Raw genomic sequence first — 17553 nt, forward strand, 5'->3', positions numbered from 1 at the left:
CTCACAATCAATGGATGTTGGGCTTCTGGGCTGCCCGCCACACACACTTCTCGATTTACCCTGATGGCTGGTGGAACAATTCTATGAGCCGGGCCGGTCACCCCATACAAGGCTAGTCAATGAAGCTAATTAGGTTTATCATTTTTTTCAAAGAAACTTAGTTGTGCCAAGTCAACAACCACAGTTTGACTTCATCAAGTGATAAGCTCTGTGAGCTTCATGTGCATTCTATCATCTCCGGGATTATGGCGTCACGGTTGGACATCTAGATTATCGATCCCTAGTTATAGCGTATTTGTAGAAATTTTTCTACAAATGGAGCGTGTAATCAAAGGATGTTGGACTCTTAGACTGTCCACCGCATGTACTTCCCGATTTATCTTGATGACTGATGAAAAAATTCTGTACGACTAAATTGATTATTCTAGAATTAGTCAATGAGACTACTGCATTTGATCATTTCATTTCATGTGCATCCTATCATTTCATTGCAAACTTCATGCATACATTGGTAATACAATAATCAAATTATATATACCATAATAGATCCCCTTCTACTATTCATAGCTATTACCTTAGCACAAAGAAGAGATCGATCCAATACTTTATTTATGCAACAAGGAAGAGTAAAATGTAGTTGTGAATGTGCGAGTTTTATACAAGATATTATGGGATATTTTAGTGTCGAAAAGGCAATAAAGCCAGGCAAGCTGATGAAGTATGACCAATCCATTTGGCTCAACCGATGCATCCAAGAGGGTTTAAGCAAAACAGTTTGCCCAAATGATGCAGTTAAGTCATGTACAAACACTATCAATAACAAACATGCATCCAATGGCAAGGAACAGGGCACTTCTATGCTCATTTCAATGTGTTTCGTATCGTTCAAGTACGGTTTGAGCTCGTAAAGCAATACAATTACATACATTTTCCTGTATAATAACTTTACCTCACAATCTAGACAAACAAAAGATGGGGAAAACCTACCAAATTCTTATGATGGAAGACAAAGAAACAAATGTCTTCCCAGTTAAGGCCATATGACTACAGGACATTGTTTAACGATTGTGATTCTTGAGAGTTGCTGCCAGGGCTTTTTCTCGACTGAAATGATTTCTGGCTAACGATCCGGATGATGCGACTTGTTAAATTCTGAGTTACTTTACCACCATTCACGGGCTTGGTACTCCCAAACTTCTTCTCAAGATCTTCATAAAGTAATTTGACAAGGCCGTCAAAGCGTCGTCTGACTGTTGGATACCTTGAGAGAGACTCGGTGATACCACACAACCTAGCACGACAACATAAGGTAAGTTCAAACAGGAAAGCAGCACAAAAGCACCCGCATTATTTTCAACAAAGAACTGATACCTCCTAGCAAATGCATGTATCTCAGCCTGTCTTCGTTGCTCCAAAGGCGGCAATTGATCATTAATGTTATTCAGTCTCTTGGAATCACCTAGCAGCAAAACCAACCTGGACAAATACTGTTCTTCTGCTTCTGAGAAATTTTGAGCTTTAATCTGATCTTTCAAGACTATCACAGGATCGAAGAACCAATCAAAGATTGCATCTTTGGGTCGATTCTCTGTGGTTATCTCAGTGTTATCACCTGTAAAAGAGCAACCATTTAAGTAGCCAAATACAGAGATTCGGTAATAACATTCTTTGTTTGTCGAGGACTAAAGTGATACAATATGCTTCCTTACTTAAGATTAAACCATCGGAGTCTCTTTTTGCAGAAACTAGAAGTGCCTGAAGAATGGAGTATGCCGGCAAGCCAATGCTTACAATTCTGCTTCCTCCACCTTTACCGGATCTAGATTCTTTAATGTCTTCAGGTGCAATTACTCCTTCGCCAATCAAAGACTCACCATAGTGCTTACATTCTGAGAACATTCGATCGAGTAACTAAAGAAAAAGACATCAAGTTTCAACCATTTTTTTCTAACAATTGGAGTAAATATGAAGGTAAAATAACAGATTGAACATATTTCAAAACTGTGTAGCTTGAGACAATCCATCCTATCACTACCCATCCCTTAATTTATCTATATTCTATAATAATTACAAGTCACCTGGAGCATGTAAAAAGGATTGGTTATCTCTACAAAATGTTAACCTTCGAAAGATGGTAACAGGTCTATGTCAAGACAAATTTAGGAAAGAACATATGGCCAGCCATGCTGCAAGTCTACAATTAAAGTCCTCAAGTGAATAACATCGATACAACAATTTTTAGAACTCAGAATAGTTTTCAAGGAGGAAGTTGCAATGTAAAACCAGTACTCTAACTTCCAGGCAATACTTATAAGGTTAATCTAACTCTATGAACTGCAGCTAATCATTTTTATCGTCAAGCAGACCTCTCAAAAAATGTTAGCTAACATCTGGAGATGTGTTACCTTCAAAGGCTTCAATTCAGGCAAGATACCCTTGAATGAAGTGGCACGTAACGAAGGGTTCTTTTCATCTTGATTCTTCCGTGCCAAAGAGGAATGCCTACTTAGAGACTTTGATCGTTGTGAAATGTTCTTCCGATACTGGTACCTAAAAAAATTGAAATACGAAAGAAGTTTCACTTCTGGAGTGACGCTTCACCTGAGGAAGAAAAAGAGTGTACTAACCTGGGAAAGCAAGACCCTTCAGGCATGTCAAGTATGTCGTTACTATATTCATCAAACACAGACAAGGAGGAGATAATATAAAATAGCCCCATCTTGGCTGATTTCTCCTGAGGCATCCAACAAAAGTTCATGGAACACAAGTACTATGTGAGTCACATGTTTTATACTCAACAAAGAAAAAAAAAATGGAAACTTAAATCAGTTGTTATCTGATTAGTGATGTTTACATCACAATACTAAATATGTACGTGCTACTTGCTATAGTCATACAATTTATGGACTTGTTGCAAATATGTACGTGCTACTTGCTATAGTCATACAATTTATGGACTTGTTGCAAATTATACTGAACAATTAAACTCTTATACCTGATATGTGATAACAGCTGCATATGCACCTAGAAAGAAACTTGATAGTATGGAAGCAATGATAGCTCCTGCAACTGCCATTGGCCATAGAAGAATAGCAAGGCCAGCAAATGGCACACATGCAGTCTCCAAAAATGGGCCCTCTCGGCCAATAAGATCTTGAAATAAACGTTTCCATCCTTTAAAAAGCATGTAGGGGCTCTTGTAAATGGCAATTAATGTGATTGTTGGCATATCGACCATTACTCCAAGAAAACCAATCACCCAGGAACCAGGAACATACCACAGTCTGGCATGATACAAATTCTCATTTAACCAATAAACTAGATTCTAAAAACTGCAAGAAATGATTCACCCTTCGTTGCTAAGACTTGAAAAAATTACCATTTTCCTTTGAAAAATGAAAAACTAGATGTGTTATCCGTACTAAATTTGACTTCAACTGATATGCAATATTAGTGAGGGAAATATCCAAAACACATTTCAAAAAGTGCAAGTTACCATATCATAATCTATTTCTCCAGTTACCAAAGAAACAAATTACCAAGGCAAAAAAATGGCTATGCCTAAAAGGGATTTTTTTTTTTAAATTCTGAATGAAAAAGTTGTATAAACTAGATTGTTTTTTCAGACTTTTACAAAGATTAATCTTACAATGTGATGTTGAGGTGGTTTGTATTTAGTCCACAAAATAGTTCTACATCAAGAAGATGTCAAAGGTCCCAAATATTGAGGCTAAGCTACATGAACCTTATCTCTGCTGGTGATAATATCTCATTATTAAAACATAGTCATAAGTTATAGCTAATGAAAAATACCCTATCAGTGTTTTGATTTATTTTTCATGTAATGATGTAACAGCAATTAAAGTGCCTATGTACTATATTTTCCGTACATTAGCTACATAGATGTTACTTAGGGATGAGCAAAAAGGACCATACATCCAAGCTGAACTGAAAAACCAACTGAGCTAACGTGAAGGCCTGAAGGATTTTTCAGGTTTCTAGAAAATATTTTGATATTGGATCCAAGTAGGGTTTGTGAGTTTTTATATAAAACTCCAAAAAAATCCAACTCAACTATTATTTTAAATACAATATAATTGAATTATATAACAAATAAATAATTAATGATTATAGAATTTAAATGTTATATATTGCCAAATCATATCAACATATATGTGTAAGTTATAAATTAACTAAGCTATACTAGTAGTGTCAAAATGAGCCTACCGAGAAGCTTAACTAATCTATTTTTTTTTTTTTTGAATTTTCAAGGTTTTGAATACTCAATATTTTTATATTGGGTCTTTGGTAGGATTTTTGAGTTTTTACATAGAATCCAAAAAAATCCACCTCAAATTGCTATTTTAAATACAATACAATTAAATTATATAACATATAAATAATTAATAGTTATAAAATTTATATGCTATCAAATAATATCAACATATATGTGTAAGTTATAAAAATAACTAGGCCATACTAGTGGCATCAAAGTAGGCCTGTTGGAGGGGCATGGCCCAAGGTTAATGAATCCATTTCCGTGTGATGTCACTAACCTATACCTACCATGGGATCAAACCCACTAATTCATTTAACATTAAAAATTAATTAAAAATTAAAAATATTTTTAAAAACAAAAACTCAGATATTTTTTTTTCAGAAAATAGGGGAATTAAGGTGAAAAAAAGACAATTAGATAAAAATCTCTAAAATTTTATTTATTTATTTATTTTGCATCATTACGTGTTTATAATATTAAAACTTCACTTCAGCACAATTCAATCAAATTATACAATTTAAATATAACATCTCATGTATATGTATATAAATCTCAAGTTTGGAAAAGAAATATTTATGTTTGTGATCCAAAGCCGACCTTTTAGCCTTCCATGTAGGCTATCTACATTCCTTCCTTTGAAAGGATCAAGATCCACATAATTTTACCTTATACTTACCATATCAAAGCAGTGAGAATGAGGCAAAGGTGGGTCATGCTAGGCTTGGTCCTGTTGTATCAAAGTGCCTTTAATATGTGAATTTTTAATAAGATGAATTTTACCTAGGTTAGACATGGGACATTATAATAATTAATCACTTACCATAGTTTTTAAAGGAGTTCACCTAACTGCGCCTAGGTGCAAGGTGCAGCCAAGCAAGCCTTTTGTGCTTGGATAGTGACTCAGGTGACCTGCTTGAAAGAAACGCGCTTAAGCGCACGCCTTGTGAGAGGCGACATGCACACTTGAGGCTCGATTTGTCTATGAGATGTAGATATGCAAATTAGGCCCATGCCTTTAATTGCCCTTTTAATTAATTTCATAGCATGCATGCGACACTTATTTTTATGCGTGACACTGTCGATTTTATTTCTTTGAATGAGATAGTCGATCGCAATGGATAGTTGATGGAGGGATTGAATGATAACATTGATGAAGAAAAAGATTTAGTATTTGATGATGACAATTTGACTTGGAGTGAAGTTGAACGAGCTTCTAAAGTTCGTGAAGATGTTAGATCTCGAACTTCATCTTCTTTAAAAGAAGGGCAACTACATCAAAAGGTACTAAGAGAAGATCTTTTACAAGTCAACTTATTGATGAAGAGGAAGAAATCAATCTTGAGGAAATAGATGAAGAATCAGATTGCGATGATGAAATGATATGATTGAGGACAATGATGAAGATTTTGATGATTTATATATTTGAATTTTTTTCTCTTTAATTTGAATTATGCATATAACATATTTATTTGCTAGTGCATTTTATATTTACATTATTATTTAATATTTTATGGACTATAATTTTATTAGTAAAATATTTTGGCAGAAATTCCCTATATATGTTTGAACTGTATACCCAGAGCACCTTATTTTGATAAGGAATGCACCTCATGTTAAGTCGTGCGTCTCAGCCTTGACACCTATGTGCTTTTGGGCACCTCACACCTTAAATAACTATGCTTCCATAGCATTAATACAAGCTATGATATCTATGTTATTAAATAAATCACTTATTGAGCAAAATGCTTGAAATATCAAATGTGAAATTAGGTTGTATACAATGGAAAATTGATTTGTACAATAATAATTTTTTAACATGTTATATGTATTTTTAATATACAACCAATAACTATTTGCTAATCTAGTCACAGTAAATCTTTCAATCATAAAGATTTACATTTTTAATTGGTCCTTAAATGGTACATCTGCTTTAAGCATAAGGTAAGTTAGTACATAAATAGCTATTTCTATATTTAACATTTATATTTGCATAATATTTTTTAAAATCATATATCCTAAAAGTGATGACTAGATAAACTTAATTGCATTGTTAATTTGTGCAACATTTTCATAAAAATACTCTAAACACATCCTTATATAGAGGTTCAAGATGTATTAAACTCGGATGTGAAAAATCATACTATCTCTCATGATTTAAACAAATTTTCTTTTAAACTAGTTAATGCAAAACCATTATTTGACGCATTATCAAAACTTATCTAAATTTTTTTCAATTAGACTATAAAAACTAACAACATAAAAATAGCATGAGCATTGGGTGTCTGACCTCCCCATGCAAAGGGTCGTTGCGTTATGGCAAAATGCGCCCTATGATTTATGTGTCTGTGTCTTGTCATGGGGCTGGCGATATTGCGCCGGTTGGGGTGAAAGATATCACCTTTTTGCTCCAATAAAAATAGCATGAGCAAGTGTGAGAAAATTTAAAAACTTTAAAATTGATAATTCATTTTTAAACAAATCAATGATTGTTTATCCAAAATGCAATGCAACATATAAATGATTGTGCATTATGACTACATATTAATCTAAACATGACAAGTTAACGGCATTCTATATTATGTAGAAGTATTAAATTGTTGTTGTGTCTCAAGAATAGGGGTGAGCAAAAATTCAGTTAAACCGAACAAACCGACCGAATTTAAAAATTCAAATTGATTTTTTCAAAATATTATTTTAAAAAAAAATCGATTAATTCGGTTCAGGTTTAGTTTTAAAATTTCTTAGTTAAACAAGATCAAATAAATTGAATTTTTGGACCGAAACAAATATTTTGATACAAATTTTTAGATCGAAACTAAATTTTTGTTAAATCGAACCGATTTTTTAGACCCTAATTAGAAAAATCTAGTTAATTCGGTTAGTTTAGTTTTCGACCGAATTAACCGATATTTTATCGATTCAGTTTGTTCGTTTTTTATTAAAAATTTGGTGGGTTGGGTTAGTTAAAAAAAAATCGGTCCAGTTTTAGCTGAATACTCACCCCTACTCAAAAAATATTTTTATTACATCGAAACACATTGTGTTTCTTGATACTTATCTATTACAATATTGGAGATAACTTCTCATAGAATATTCAAAGTCATTCAAGTCGGCCAATAAAAATGGTGACTTGAAATTCATAAGTTTTTGTGAGACCTTTCTCACTTCATCATTTGAATAAATAAAGTTTGCAAGCTCACCACTAACAAAGGATAGTGATTAATGAAAAACAATTATCCTTCCATAGTGTGATTTCATCTGGTGAGTTAATGGTCCTAGATCTAACTGTCATTAACAACTATGACAGATATTAGCTGAAAATGCTCTCCTTCTAATCCCCTCTATAAGAATTACCTAGTTTGACCCATTTAATTAAATAGTTTTGCCATGTCAGATTGGTGATATGACCCATGCCATAAATAGGTTGTGTGACATGACTAGTTTGGAAAACAAATGTTGGGAAGTGAGAAGAAAATTTGAGAAATATAGCGAATGAATAAATGTTCATACCAGTATCATATTTCAATAGGTCAAATTGAATGATGTTTAAATAAGTCATAATTGGTCTTGTTTAAAGGGGTACAAACTGGTCATCTTTAAATAGGTCAATGTGAGTCTAGTCATCAAACTTAAAATGATTAGTTTTGTAGGTCACAAATGAGTTGACCCATTTATGATACGACCTATTTAACTCAAACCCTAACCTATAAATTAGGGGTTGGATTGGATTGTGTAAACTAGTGGCATCACTTTTGTATCCCTAGCTAAATTAGATGACAACATCTGTGTCATTTTACTATAACAATGTCAATGGTTATCATGCTTCAGCTAGTCTTGTCAACAATTGTGCTGCAGGAAATTCTTATTCGGAGAATGCCAGAGTAAAAGAACTTGAAGGTTAAAGGCACTATGGTCAGACTAAAAAAACTTGAAGGTTAAAGGCACGAAGGCACAAGTTGCTCAAAATTAAATCTAATAGGGAGAGATACTGCACTTTGTTCCCATAACTCTATATATACAAAACAAGAAGGCATAACAGAAACCTATGTTCAATAAGTAATCAAGGGATTTTTCAGTGACTGGTGATTACTTTAAGATCTCTGTCTCTAAAACCAACAAAGCTCCGTTTTCAGATGGTCTGATGGCTCTCCCTCCCAAAGCTTTTTCAATGTGTATCATATTTTGAAACGTTGCTATAAGATTGAATTAGATTAAATTGTTTTTCTTAAATGAATTAGTTTAAACTGAAATATAGATCAGTGTATCTAAAACCAACTATCTTTAAATTTCATGAAATCTATTTTTCACACCCATTGCATGTGAGCACCATTTCTAAATTCTTTGATGATTTATGACAAAACCAGCAGCAAAACCTTAATTTCATAATTGAATAATCCTATCAGGTGGAATAACAGCACATCCTATTTCTTGAACCACATTTTATGCCTCATGTAAATCACTAGAAAACAGCTTTTCTTGGCACAACTACAGGAATAAAGAATCCACGATAGCTTACCTGATCTCATAAGGTCCTTCATTTGGAGGATCACGTTGGTGAAGTTCATCCATGATTGAGAAATATGAATAAAAACAAACATCTCTGAAATCTCTGACCACGGTAAAGCTTCGTTCAATTGTGCTCCAAGTTCCATCCTACATGTATTTAAGGGCCATGAAATTTAAAGAAATGTGAAAAATCTACCATTGAGAGGGAAATTCTGTAGCTAAAATAGTTTGATATACCATGAAGCAATGAAGGAAATCGTTTGCCTTCCCTTCTCCAACAGCATCAAAAGTAGCTACAACAGGAGCTAGAAAACCATAACCTACTCCTATAAGGATGCTTCCTAATATACCAACTAGAGGCCAGAGAACTAATATCATAGATGCACCAAGTGCAAGAATAAACTTCAGAACAGGCCCGAGCTGTTTGGATCTGCCTTTCACAAACTAACCAGTTGATGAATATGCCATAAAAGAAATAGTAAATTTAACAAAGGATGAAAGGATATTAACTCATTTACCTTATCATGCAGTAGTATGTCCAAACCACATGTGCTGGCCAGAGACCCAAGATGATTGCAGAATTTCCCAATGTCATGATAAGACATACAAATGGACAAAGTATAATACCTAAAAGAAGTTTTTAAGAGAGAATAACTCAATCATATATGCATATTTTAAACTACTTCCCAATTTCCCATCACTGAATTATTGAACGAGAAGCAAGACAAGTCCATTCTTCAATAAAATATGTAAAGAAGCATCCTTGAAACACAATTGCTGTCAAATAATTGACAATGGCTACAAGATGATTGTGGATGCTCAAAAGCACTTTAATCATTTTGTGGATGCTACATGATTAGGAATAATTAATGAAGGTTAATTTCAAGTGGCAATAAGTACCCCAAAAGAAAAAATCTAGCTTCAGAAAACATTAGATCTAGTAATGTGCAATCATCTCTTTCCATCCAACATAAACCTATTGCTAAACATCGAAGTGGTTGACCAATCCTTCTTTAGACTGGAAAATTTTCTCCTTGGTCTTTTTCAAACTATTAATAAAACATGCCAGTAATTAAGTTGCGACATAATCTTCTTGAACTGTAGGTCTCATGATAATAAAAAATAGAAAATCCCAATATAATTGTGTTCTTGTAAAGAAATATAGTAAGATAATATGTAGACGAGATGCCGCAAGCAATAATTATGGAAGACCTGTACGATCTTGAACCCACCTAAGATCACCTAAGACTTGTACAATGACACAAAAAAAAGTAATCATTACATAAATTGTCTCCATGTCAGAGTTCTCTAAAGCTTATTGGGATTCTTTCAACACAGTAAAATATCTGACAATGTTCTTGCTATGTATAGTAAGAGTTCAGTACCTGATGGATACACAGTTGAATTAGAATCAACAAATTGGTGCCACTAATGAGCAACATATATGAGGAGGCTCTCTTATTTCCAATCAATACATCAGGAGCCTACTAATTCCTAAGAAGGCAAACTCTTCTTATATTATTGATTATTGTCCTATTGCATTATGAAATTATATAAGCCTCTTTTTTTTTCCAAAGACATTCGCTGTAGAATTAATCAGGAACAATCTGCATTTATTCAAGGACACAAAGTACATGATAACATTTTGACAGTCAATGATTTTCTAGCTATACAGGTGTTAGGCAAGGAGATCCTATCTTCTAATTTATTCATTACAAATCAGAGGCTGTCTCTCCTTAAAAATGTTTGGCTCACAAGAAAATCACTGCACTATTTAAGGCATTCAAATAACTCCTATATTGTTTGCATATGATATCATAAAAGAGGGATTCTAGTAAGTTTTGTTATTCATTTACTTGAGATTTTTGTATTTGTGGAGAATCACAAATCAGACAATTGACTACCATAAGTTTGAAGTGCTTCCACAGAAAATTCTGAGCTGAAACTAACCATCGGATTTCCAAAATAAAAGGGTGTGAAGGGAAGTGGGCAATGCAATATTTAGGTTTATATTTTCTCAATTTATATACCTACCAGTTCCTATCTCTCAAGGTGACAAAGTTATCACCAGTCCTGTCCTTGATGCATCTTGATCATATTTCTGGATGATACATGATGATCATAAACAAGTGAGGCTTCTTAGTTGGAATACTATAAAAATTCCAAGAAAGATATTGGTGATCAGGCTTAAGAAATCTGTAGAGATATTAAATTAATACAATTATTGATCTAATGTGTTTAGTCCCACATTAATATTAATATGTTTAGGGATTTACCATAGGTCAATGTATACCCAGGCAATAGTTATATCATTAATGTAAGAAATACAATATTTCCTCTCTCCAAATATGTATGGCACCGTCTTTCTATAGTTAGGATTTTACAAAGAGGTGTTCCCCTTATTGAGAAACTGCCACTGCCGCTATGGACAGTGGCTTTCCTTTTGCTTTGTTCTCCCCTCATCCTCTTCTCTTCCTAATGAAGCCAATTCCCAGCCCTTGATTTCTTCACAAGCAAGAACCTTCTTCTATCGCTTGTCAAGAATGAATTCTTCACTCACTTGACCACATCCTCCACACAACCAAGATGATTTCTCATCTATGTCGAGTACCTCTAGCAAATCACGAGTGAGCCTCCTCCACTATGAGAGCATTCCATCTGATGCTCCTCTTCTAGTGTGACATCTCATGAAGCCCTTCAGGCCTTCAATCTCAGCCAGTGAACATCTCTTTCCGTGTGAAAACCTCCCTCAAAGTGGCTCATTTTTAGTGTCCTCCATGTGTCATGACTCCTTTGCATAGCCATCTCTCTCTATGTGATCTCTTTGTACTTGATCTCCTTCATGTGACTCTCTGAGTGAATTGATCTAGCGGCAACCATCAAGCCCTTCTACTCTTGGCTCCTACCCAGTCTCTTTCATTAAGGCTTCTCCTCTTCAAGCATAGCAACGCACTCAATCCTCAACACACTCAATCCTCATCTTTGGATCTCCTTGACTCCTAAGCTCCACCTATTGAAGATACTTTTATCGTGATTCCATCACGAGAAGAGGCCAACAATGGCCTACATGAACAAAGTGTCTCTCTTTCCATACTAAAAGCAAGCATTGCTTCAAATACAACAACCAAATTCTCTTCTCCTTCTATAGTCAAAACTTGCAAAACAATGTCAAAATGCTAGTGCTAGTGATATCCTCCTCTCCATTTGAGAGACTGAGTTTTTTTTTAGCTCACTAAGTAAGAACAAGAGACCTAGTAGATTGAAGAGCAATAACTCTTCCTTCGAAGATGAGAAACTAATGTTGCCACCAAGACGAGAGAAGAATCATCATTATCAGCCTCTATTCGTGATCCAATACTCTACCAATGATTGCACCTCACAATGCAAGCACCACAACTTCTACCTTTGGTGATAGTCCAATAACCTGCCAATGACCACACATCACACATGCAAGCACCTCAAGCGCCATCCTTTGAATTTGATCTTTCTACTATTCTTTCACAGGGATTCATGTTTTCTGAGTAGCCGTATTTCTTTTATTCTTGGTAGTTTTTTTTGTTTCATTAGTTCTATTGGGGATCTGGCCTCCTCGAACAATAAGGATAATTCTTTGATTTGCTGCAAGTAAATATTTCCCTGATTTGTAATTCATCATGTTTTTGAGTAATGCTTTGCAACTCATTCTCCCTGTTCCACAACATTCCTTGTGCTGCAAAGTATCAACCTTTGCTTCTCCCACCAGGCTACCACTTTATAAGCTATAGTTGCAGTGGATTTAGTTAGTGTAAGTTTGTTTAACATCTCTATTCCATCTGACTCTAGGTTGATTCAGTAAATTAACCACCTTTGCCATCTCAACCTTGAAAATTTTCTAAGATTAAGCTCCTTTGTTTTCATTCCATGCTTGAATTTCTATTTTCCGTTTCAAATCTTCTGACAGTTCTCTACTGGCATTAAGCTTGTCAATCACTTTATTCCTCTCCAACAACAGTTTCTCAATGTCTGAAGCAGAGGAAACATTGTAATTGTTGAGTGTTCATGACCTTTCTTCTTCCATTTTTGTTGGCTAGGTCAACTGTCTTTCCTGAGCCTACTGTTTCATCACTATTCACTACTACTCCTGGAATTGAAGTTCTTGCACATTGTTATATGCTTTTCCATGGTCGGCTACACACTTGTTATTTTCAGATTCATGAGAGATGTTTTGTTGTAGACTTTACAACTTTACTATTTTGCACATTGTGTTATTATTGTTACTCTGTGTGTGTGTGAAAATCATCTTTACCTGATAATGATGCTGCCTGAGATTTGAATCTCTATCTATTACCTATTCAGACTGTAAGTACAGTTGGCCATCCGCAGATATATGCTACCGCTAACAAGATTGATCTCTTTGACTCAGTCCACACTAGAGTGCGATGTTGATACTGGAGCATTTGGCAGCTAAGAAGTGACATAGTTTTCAACTCCAACCCTCCAGATCTGAAGAATTGGATGTCTCCAGATCTGAAGAGCCACACTGGTTTCATGCAGCAGTAAGAAATTGGTATCCCCCTAGTATTCAGAATTCAACAAAACTTCTACTACATGATTCTGCTTATACCCTTGAAGACTTCATTCCTTTCCCGCAAAAGAGAGAAAGAGAGAAAGACGAAAGAATTTAAGTTCCACAAACCTAAAAAAGGCAACCCGCAAAACACCGCAAGAGCTACGAAAACTCTAGAGCGAACAAGGAGCAAGAGAACCTACGAGGAAGAAAGAACTGACCTTTAACAGTCCCCAGAATCAACAAGGCAAGAAAGAAGGGCAAGAAGCGGAGGAAACTCCAAAGACACGACCAAAACCCCTTCAGCGGCTCCATCCCCGCGACCCCCAAAGCAGCGCCGGCCCGCGGCCTGGCAAGGCGAAAAAGGACAACTTTTTAGCAGCAACGACAGAAGGGACCGACCATGGATTCCCGGAAGTGTCCCAGCGACGAGCGGCGGCTCTCCATTAACCGCCAGCCCGAGGCCAATCCACAGCGTGAGGGGAGATCCATTCGATCTGGTGCTCAATTCTTTAACTTTAATTAGCGAGAGCACTCAACTTTAATTGCAGAGGGAAGCAATCTATTGGATATGAAAAATTATCAGATCAACAAGATTAAAAAAAGAAGTGTTTGTTTTGGTTAAAAAATATGGAACACAAAAGAAAAATATCAACCAGTGAGATATTGAAATGTGGTAGGACTTGTGCAAAGCCACTTGGGTCGGTGCAAACGAATTCGAACCGAATAATATAAAAGTATTCATATTTGAGTTTCACTTCGATATATGTATTCAATTCGAATTATTCAAGTATATTTAAATTATAATTTAAAATGATTTAAATTTGATTTAATTTTTTAAAATTATAATTTAAATATATTTAAATTAAATTTGTGTGAAAATAATTATAATTCTATTCCAGTTCGATTCATGTGAATTATTGAATAATCGAATAAAATATTATAAATTTGAATTCGATTCAAAAAAAAATTATCGAACATGATCAAATTTGATTTAAATTTAATAATTTTAAATATGAACCAAATATTTCTGCTGTCTCAAAAAATTAGCGAACCTGATAGAATATTTTGGTTGTATAACATTACTAAAAGGTTTAGAATTTTTAGAAACTTTGAAAATTAATTTGGCAATTAACAGTTTTATAATAATGTGAAATTAAAACTTTAGACTCTCTTGTGGTGTTGTCATTGGGCCCATACTATGGTTTTGACGATTATGATAAACTACACAGATAATATAAAATATAATTATATATTTGAAGACATAAAATTAACTAAACCTAGGACGGTAGATGAGTCAACCCAAGTCAAATTTTAAAATATTCAAATTTATTTAATAAGATAATTTAGATAAGTTAAGTCATGTCTAAAATCAATCAAAGTCATCGTTGAAATGATTATTATTCAAACTTGATTTTTTTTTATTTTATTTGAATTTATTATTGTGTTTGATTGTTTAAAATTTTTATATTTTTAAAATATTTTAATTGGTCAATAAATACAATATTACAATCATGTTTATTTACAAGTTTAATAAGATATACGTTGATAAACATGGTTCATAAGTTTTCATGATTATTGTAATTTATAAATATTGTTCATAAGTCTTTCGTCATAAAAATTAGCGAGTTAATCCCATGTCAAACTTATTTATTTAGTTTAATAAGTTATTCAAAGTTATTTATTCAATGGAACGAACATAAGTTAATTTTGAATTTTGTGTTTAATATTGCTACTTTTAACGGTAAACCATCGTACTACTAAAAGCTTATCTGATTAATTGCCGGATATACAATCCTAATCTTCTATAGAAAAGATCATTAAAAGAGCAAATATTTATTACCCTCCATGCTACGTATGGGGAACAAGCGCCGGTGAATTTTCCCAGCGACACTAGGGACAGTGACGTAGTTAGGATTTTCACTCAGGAGGGGCAAAGCGACAGAGTCGGTGAACGATGACGGTGATACTAGCAGCAAACAATAGTGTCGACTAAGTGAAAGAATCAATTAAATAAATTTCATCTCAATTAAAAGGTGTTTTTTATGGGGCATGAGCAAAGCGATGATGTTAGCCAAGTGAAGACAACGACCATGCAACAAATGACAGTGACGATGGTAGCAATCGGTGTCCGACGATAGTGACTTAGGCTATAACGGTAGTGACATGTCGCAAAAGATTTTGTGGGTAAAATTAAAATTAGAAAAAAGAATATGAAAAAAATTATAGGAAGAAAAAAAATGAAAACAGAAAAATAAAAGTTCGGGATTAGAGGACGAAGAAGAAAAATGGATAAAAAAAAAATTTGATTTGAGAAAAGAGGAAAATGGGTTAAGTTGAAAGGATTTTAATTGAAATTTTTTACTAAAAAGACGAGAAAATTTCAAAATTTACGACTATACATTTTTTTTTATTTTTTTCCCACCGTATTAATATTTTCCTTGAATTTCAGGGGGTGCGATCGCACCCCCTAAGCCTTATATAGCTACGCCCCTGACTAGGGATGTAAATGAACCAAGCCGCTCGCGAGCTATTCGAACCTCGATTCGATAAAAGCTCGTTTGAGCTCGTTTAATGAGGCTCGTTAAGATAAACAAACCAAGCTCAAGCTTCACAATATTCGGCTCGTTAGCTCGTGAACACGTCCGTTAAGCTTATTAAGCAACTTTTACATAAAAAAAAAAATTATAGTTTTGATATTAAATTTATAGATTTCACACTCTACTTATGAAAAATATATATAAATTTATTAAATTTATTTATTAGAATAAAATTATAAATTTTAATAATATTATTATAATTTTCTCTAAATTTATAATTTAATTTTTAATGATTATTTATATTTATTAAGCTCGATAAAAACTCGAATATGCTCGTGAGCCATGAATATATTCGTTAAATAAAGTTCGAACTCGGCTCGATTATAAACGAGTCAAGTTCAAACATTTAAGAGTTCGGATCGGCTCGGCTCGATTACACCCCTAAACAACACTACTAAGAATTCAATTGATGGAACTTCTTTTATATACCCCATAGAACCTTCCAAGCAAAATGTTCCTCCTATTCCAAAATATTAGTAAGCTCTTCCCTCATACATATTATCTTTGCATACTCATACATAATTAAAAAAAAAAAAAGGGGGGTTTAGATAAGTTCGAAGCCATTACTGATATATACCGCGCGATACGGCTCACGTAACGGACATTGACACAAGTAAACCATCAAGCTAACAATACAACATCAATGGACGTGAGGAGGAGAAACAACTGAATAATATTCCTTGTTGTTCAACATGGGCAAGATTCGACTTCAGAAGCCTAACATCTCTAAACTTCATAACTTAGGACCTTCCATCAAGTGTTGACGTACTTACTATTAGTGAATCATTTCACTAATTGGTAGTATATTATCATTTGTAGATCATTCAAGTCGGAAGGCTCCTTGATTAGATAAAATAAACCTACACCTCATTTTATTAACAAAATTTTGTATAACACATGAACATTTTAAAACTTGAAAACAAGCCAACATACAGAGTGAGTTAGAATAAGATGAACTAAACCTTAATTTGCATATTTTAAATTAATTAATCATTGATTTAAATATGTTTATAAACTTGTAAAATACTTTATAAATATGAAATACAAATCATATTTGAATAAATATAAAAATAATGATTGATACATTAATTTGGCAAATGTTTACAAATAAATATATATAATTTAAACACAATATTATACTAAATTAAAGTTCATTCAAATGAATTCAATTATTTTTACCAGTGATTTTTTTAAAAAAAATATTCTAAATGACAATCATTCATAATAATAAAAACATATTATATTTATTAAATGTTTAATGATGTTATTAATTACTCACTTCTAAAAGAAATATTATTATTTTGTTTTTATATATATTATCTGTTAATTCTTATCTATTCGTGACTTGGAATTTAGTGTTTAAGATTATATTGGAAAGAATACTTATTTTAAATTTATTTAGTAAATATGCAGAATTCAATTGAATCTTATTTATTTTATTGGAATGTAATAATTATCATCATACTCATCTTTTAACTATTATTATTATTATTATTATTATCTCTTTTCTTATTTTTTTTATTATTAAAATTTGTCTTGCTTTAACGAGAGTTTGAAAATGGATGCACTGATTTGGAGTTCAAAGACCAAAGTGACAGCTAAAGGAGGCTACCTATAAGTAT

The 17553-nt window shown here is 33.4% G+C and overlaps 1 protein-coding gene across 1 annotated transcript; it reads right to left on the reverse strand.

Annotated features, from left to right (window-relative positions):
* Positions 1-835: 835 nt before the first annotated feature.
* Positions 836-13890, reverse strand: LOC122014801 (uncharacterized membrane protein At3g27390-like). Its single transcript, XM_042571234.1, has 11 exons — positions 13872-13890; positions 13553-13680; positions 9304-9412; positions 9023-9215; positions 8796-8932; positions 2996-3284; positions 2628-2734; positions 2406-2550; positions 1710-1911; positions 1372-1612; positions 836-1291 (listed from the first exon to the last, which is right to left on the reverse strand). The coding sequence occupies exons 2-11, from the start codon at positions 13644-13646 to the stop codon at positions 1045-1047; spliced, it is 1764 nt and encodes a 587-aa protein (XP_042427168.1). The 5' UTR covers positions 13647-13680; positions 13872-13890; the 3' UTR covers positions 836-1044.
* Positions 13891-17553: the final 3663 nt, after the last annotated feature.

The sequence above is a fragment of the Zingiber officinale genome, chromosome 8B (assembly GCF_018446385.1).
Source record: "Zingiber officinale cultivar Zhangliang chromosome 8B, Zo_v1.1, whole genome shotgun sequence".
Lineage (NCBI taxonomy): Eukaryota > Viridiplantae > Streptophyta > Magnoliopsida > Zingiberales > Zingiberaceae > Zingiber > Zingiber officinale.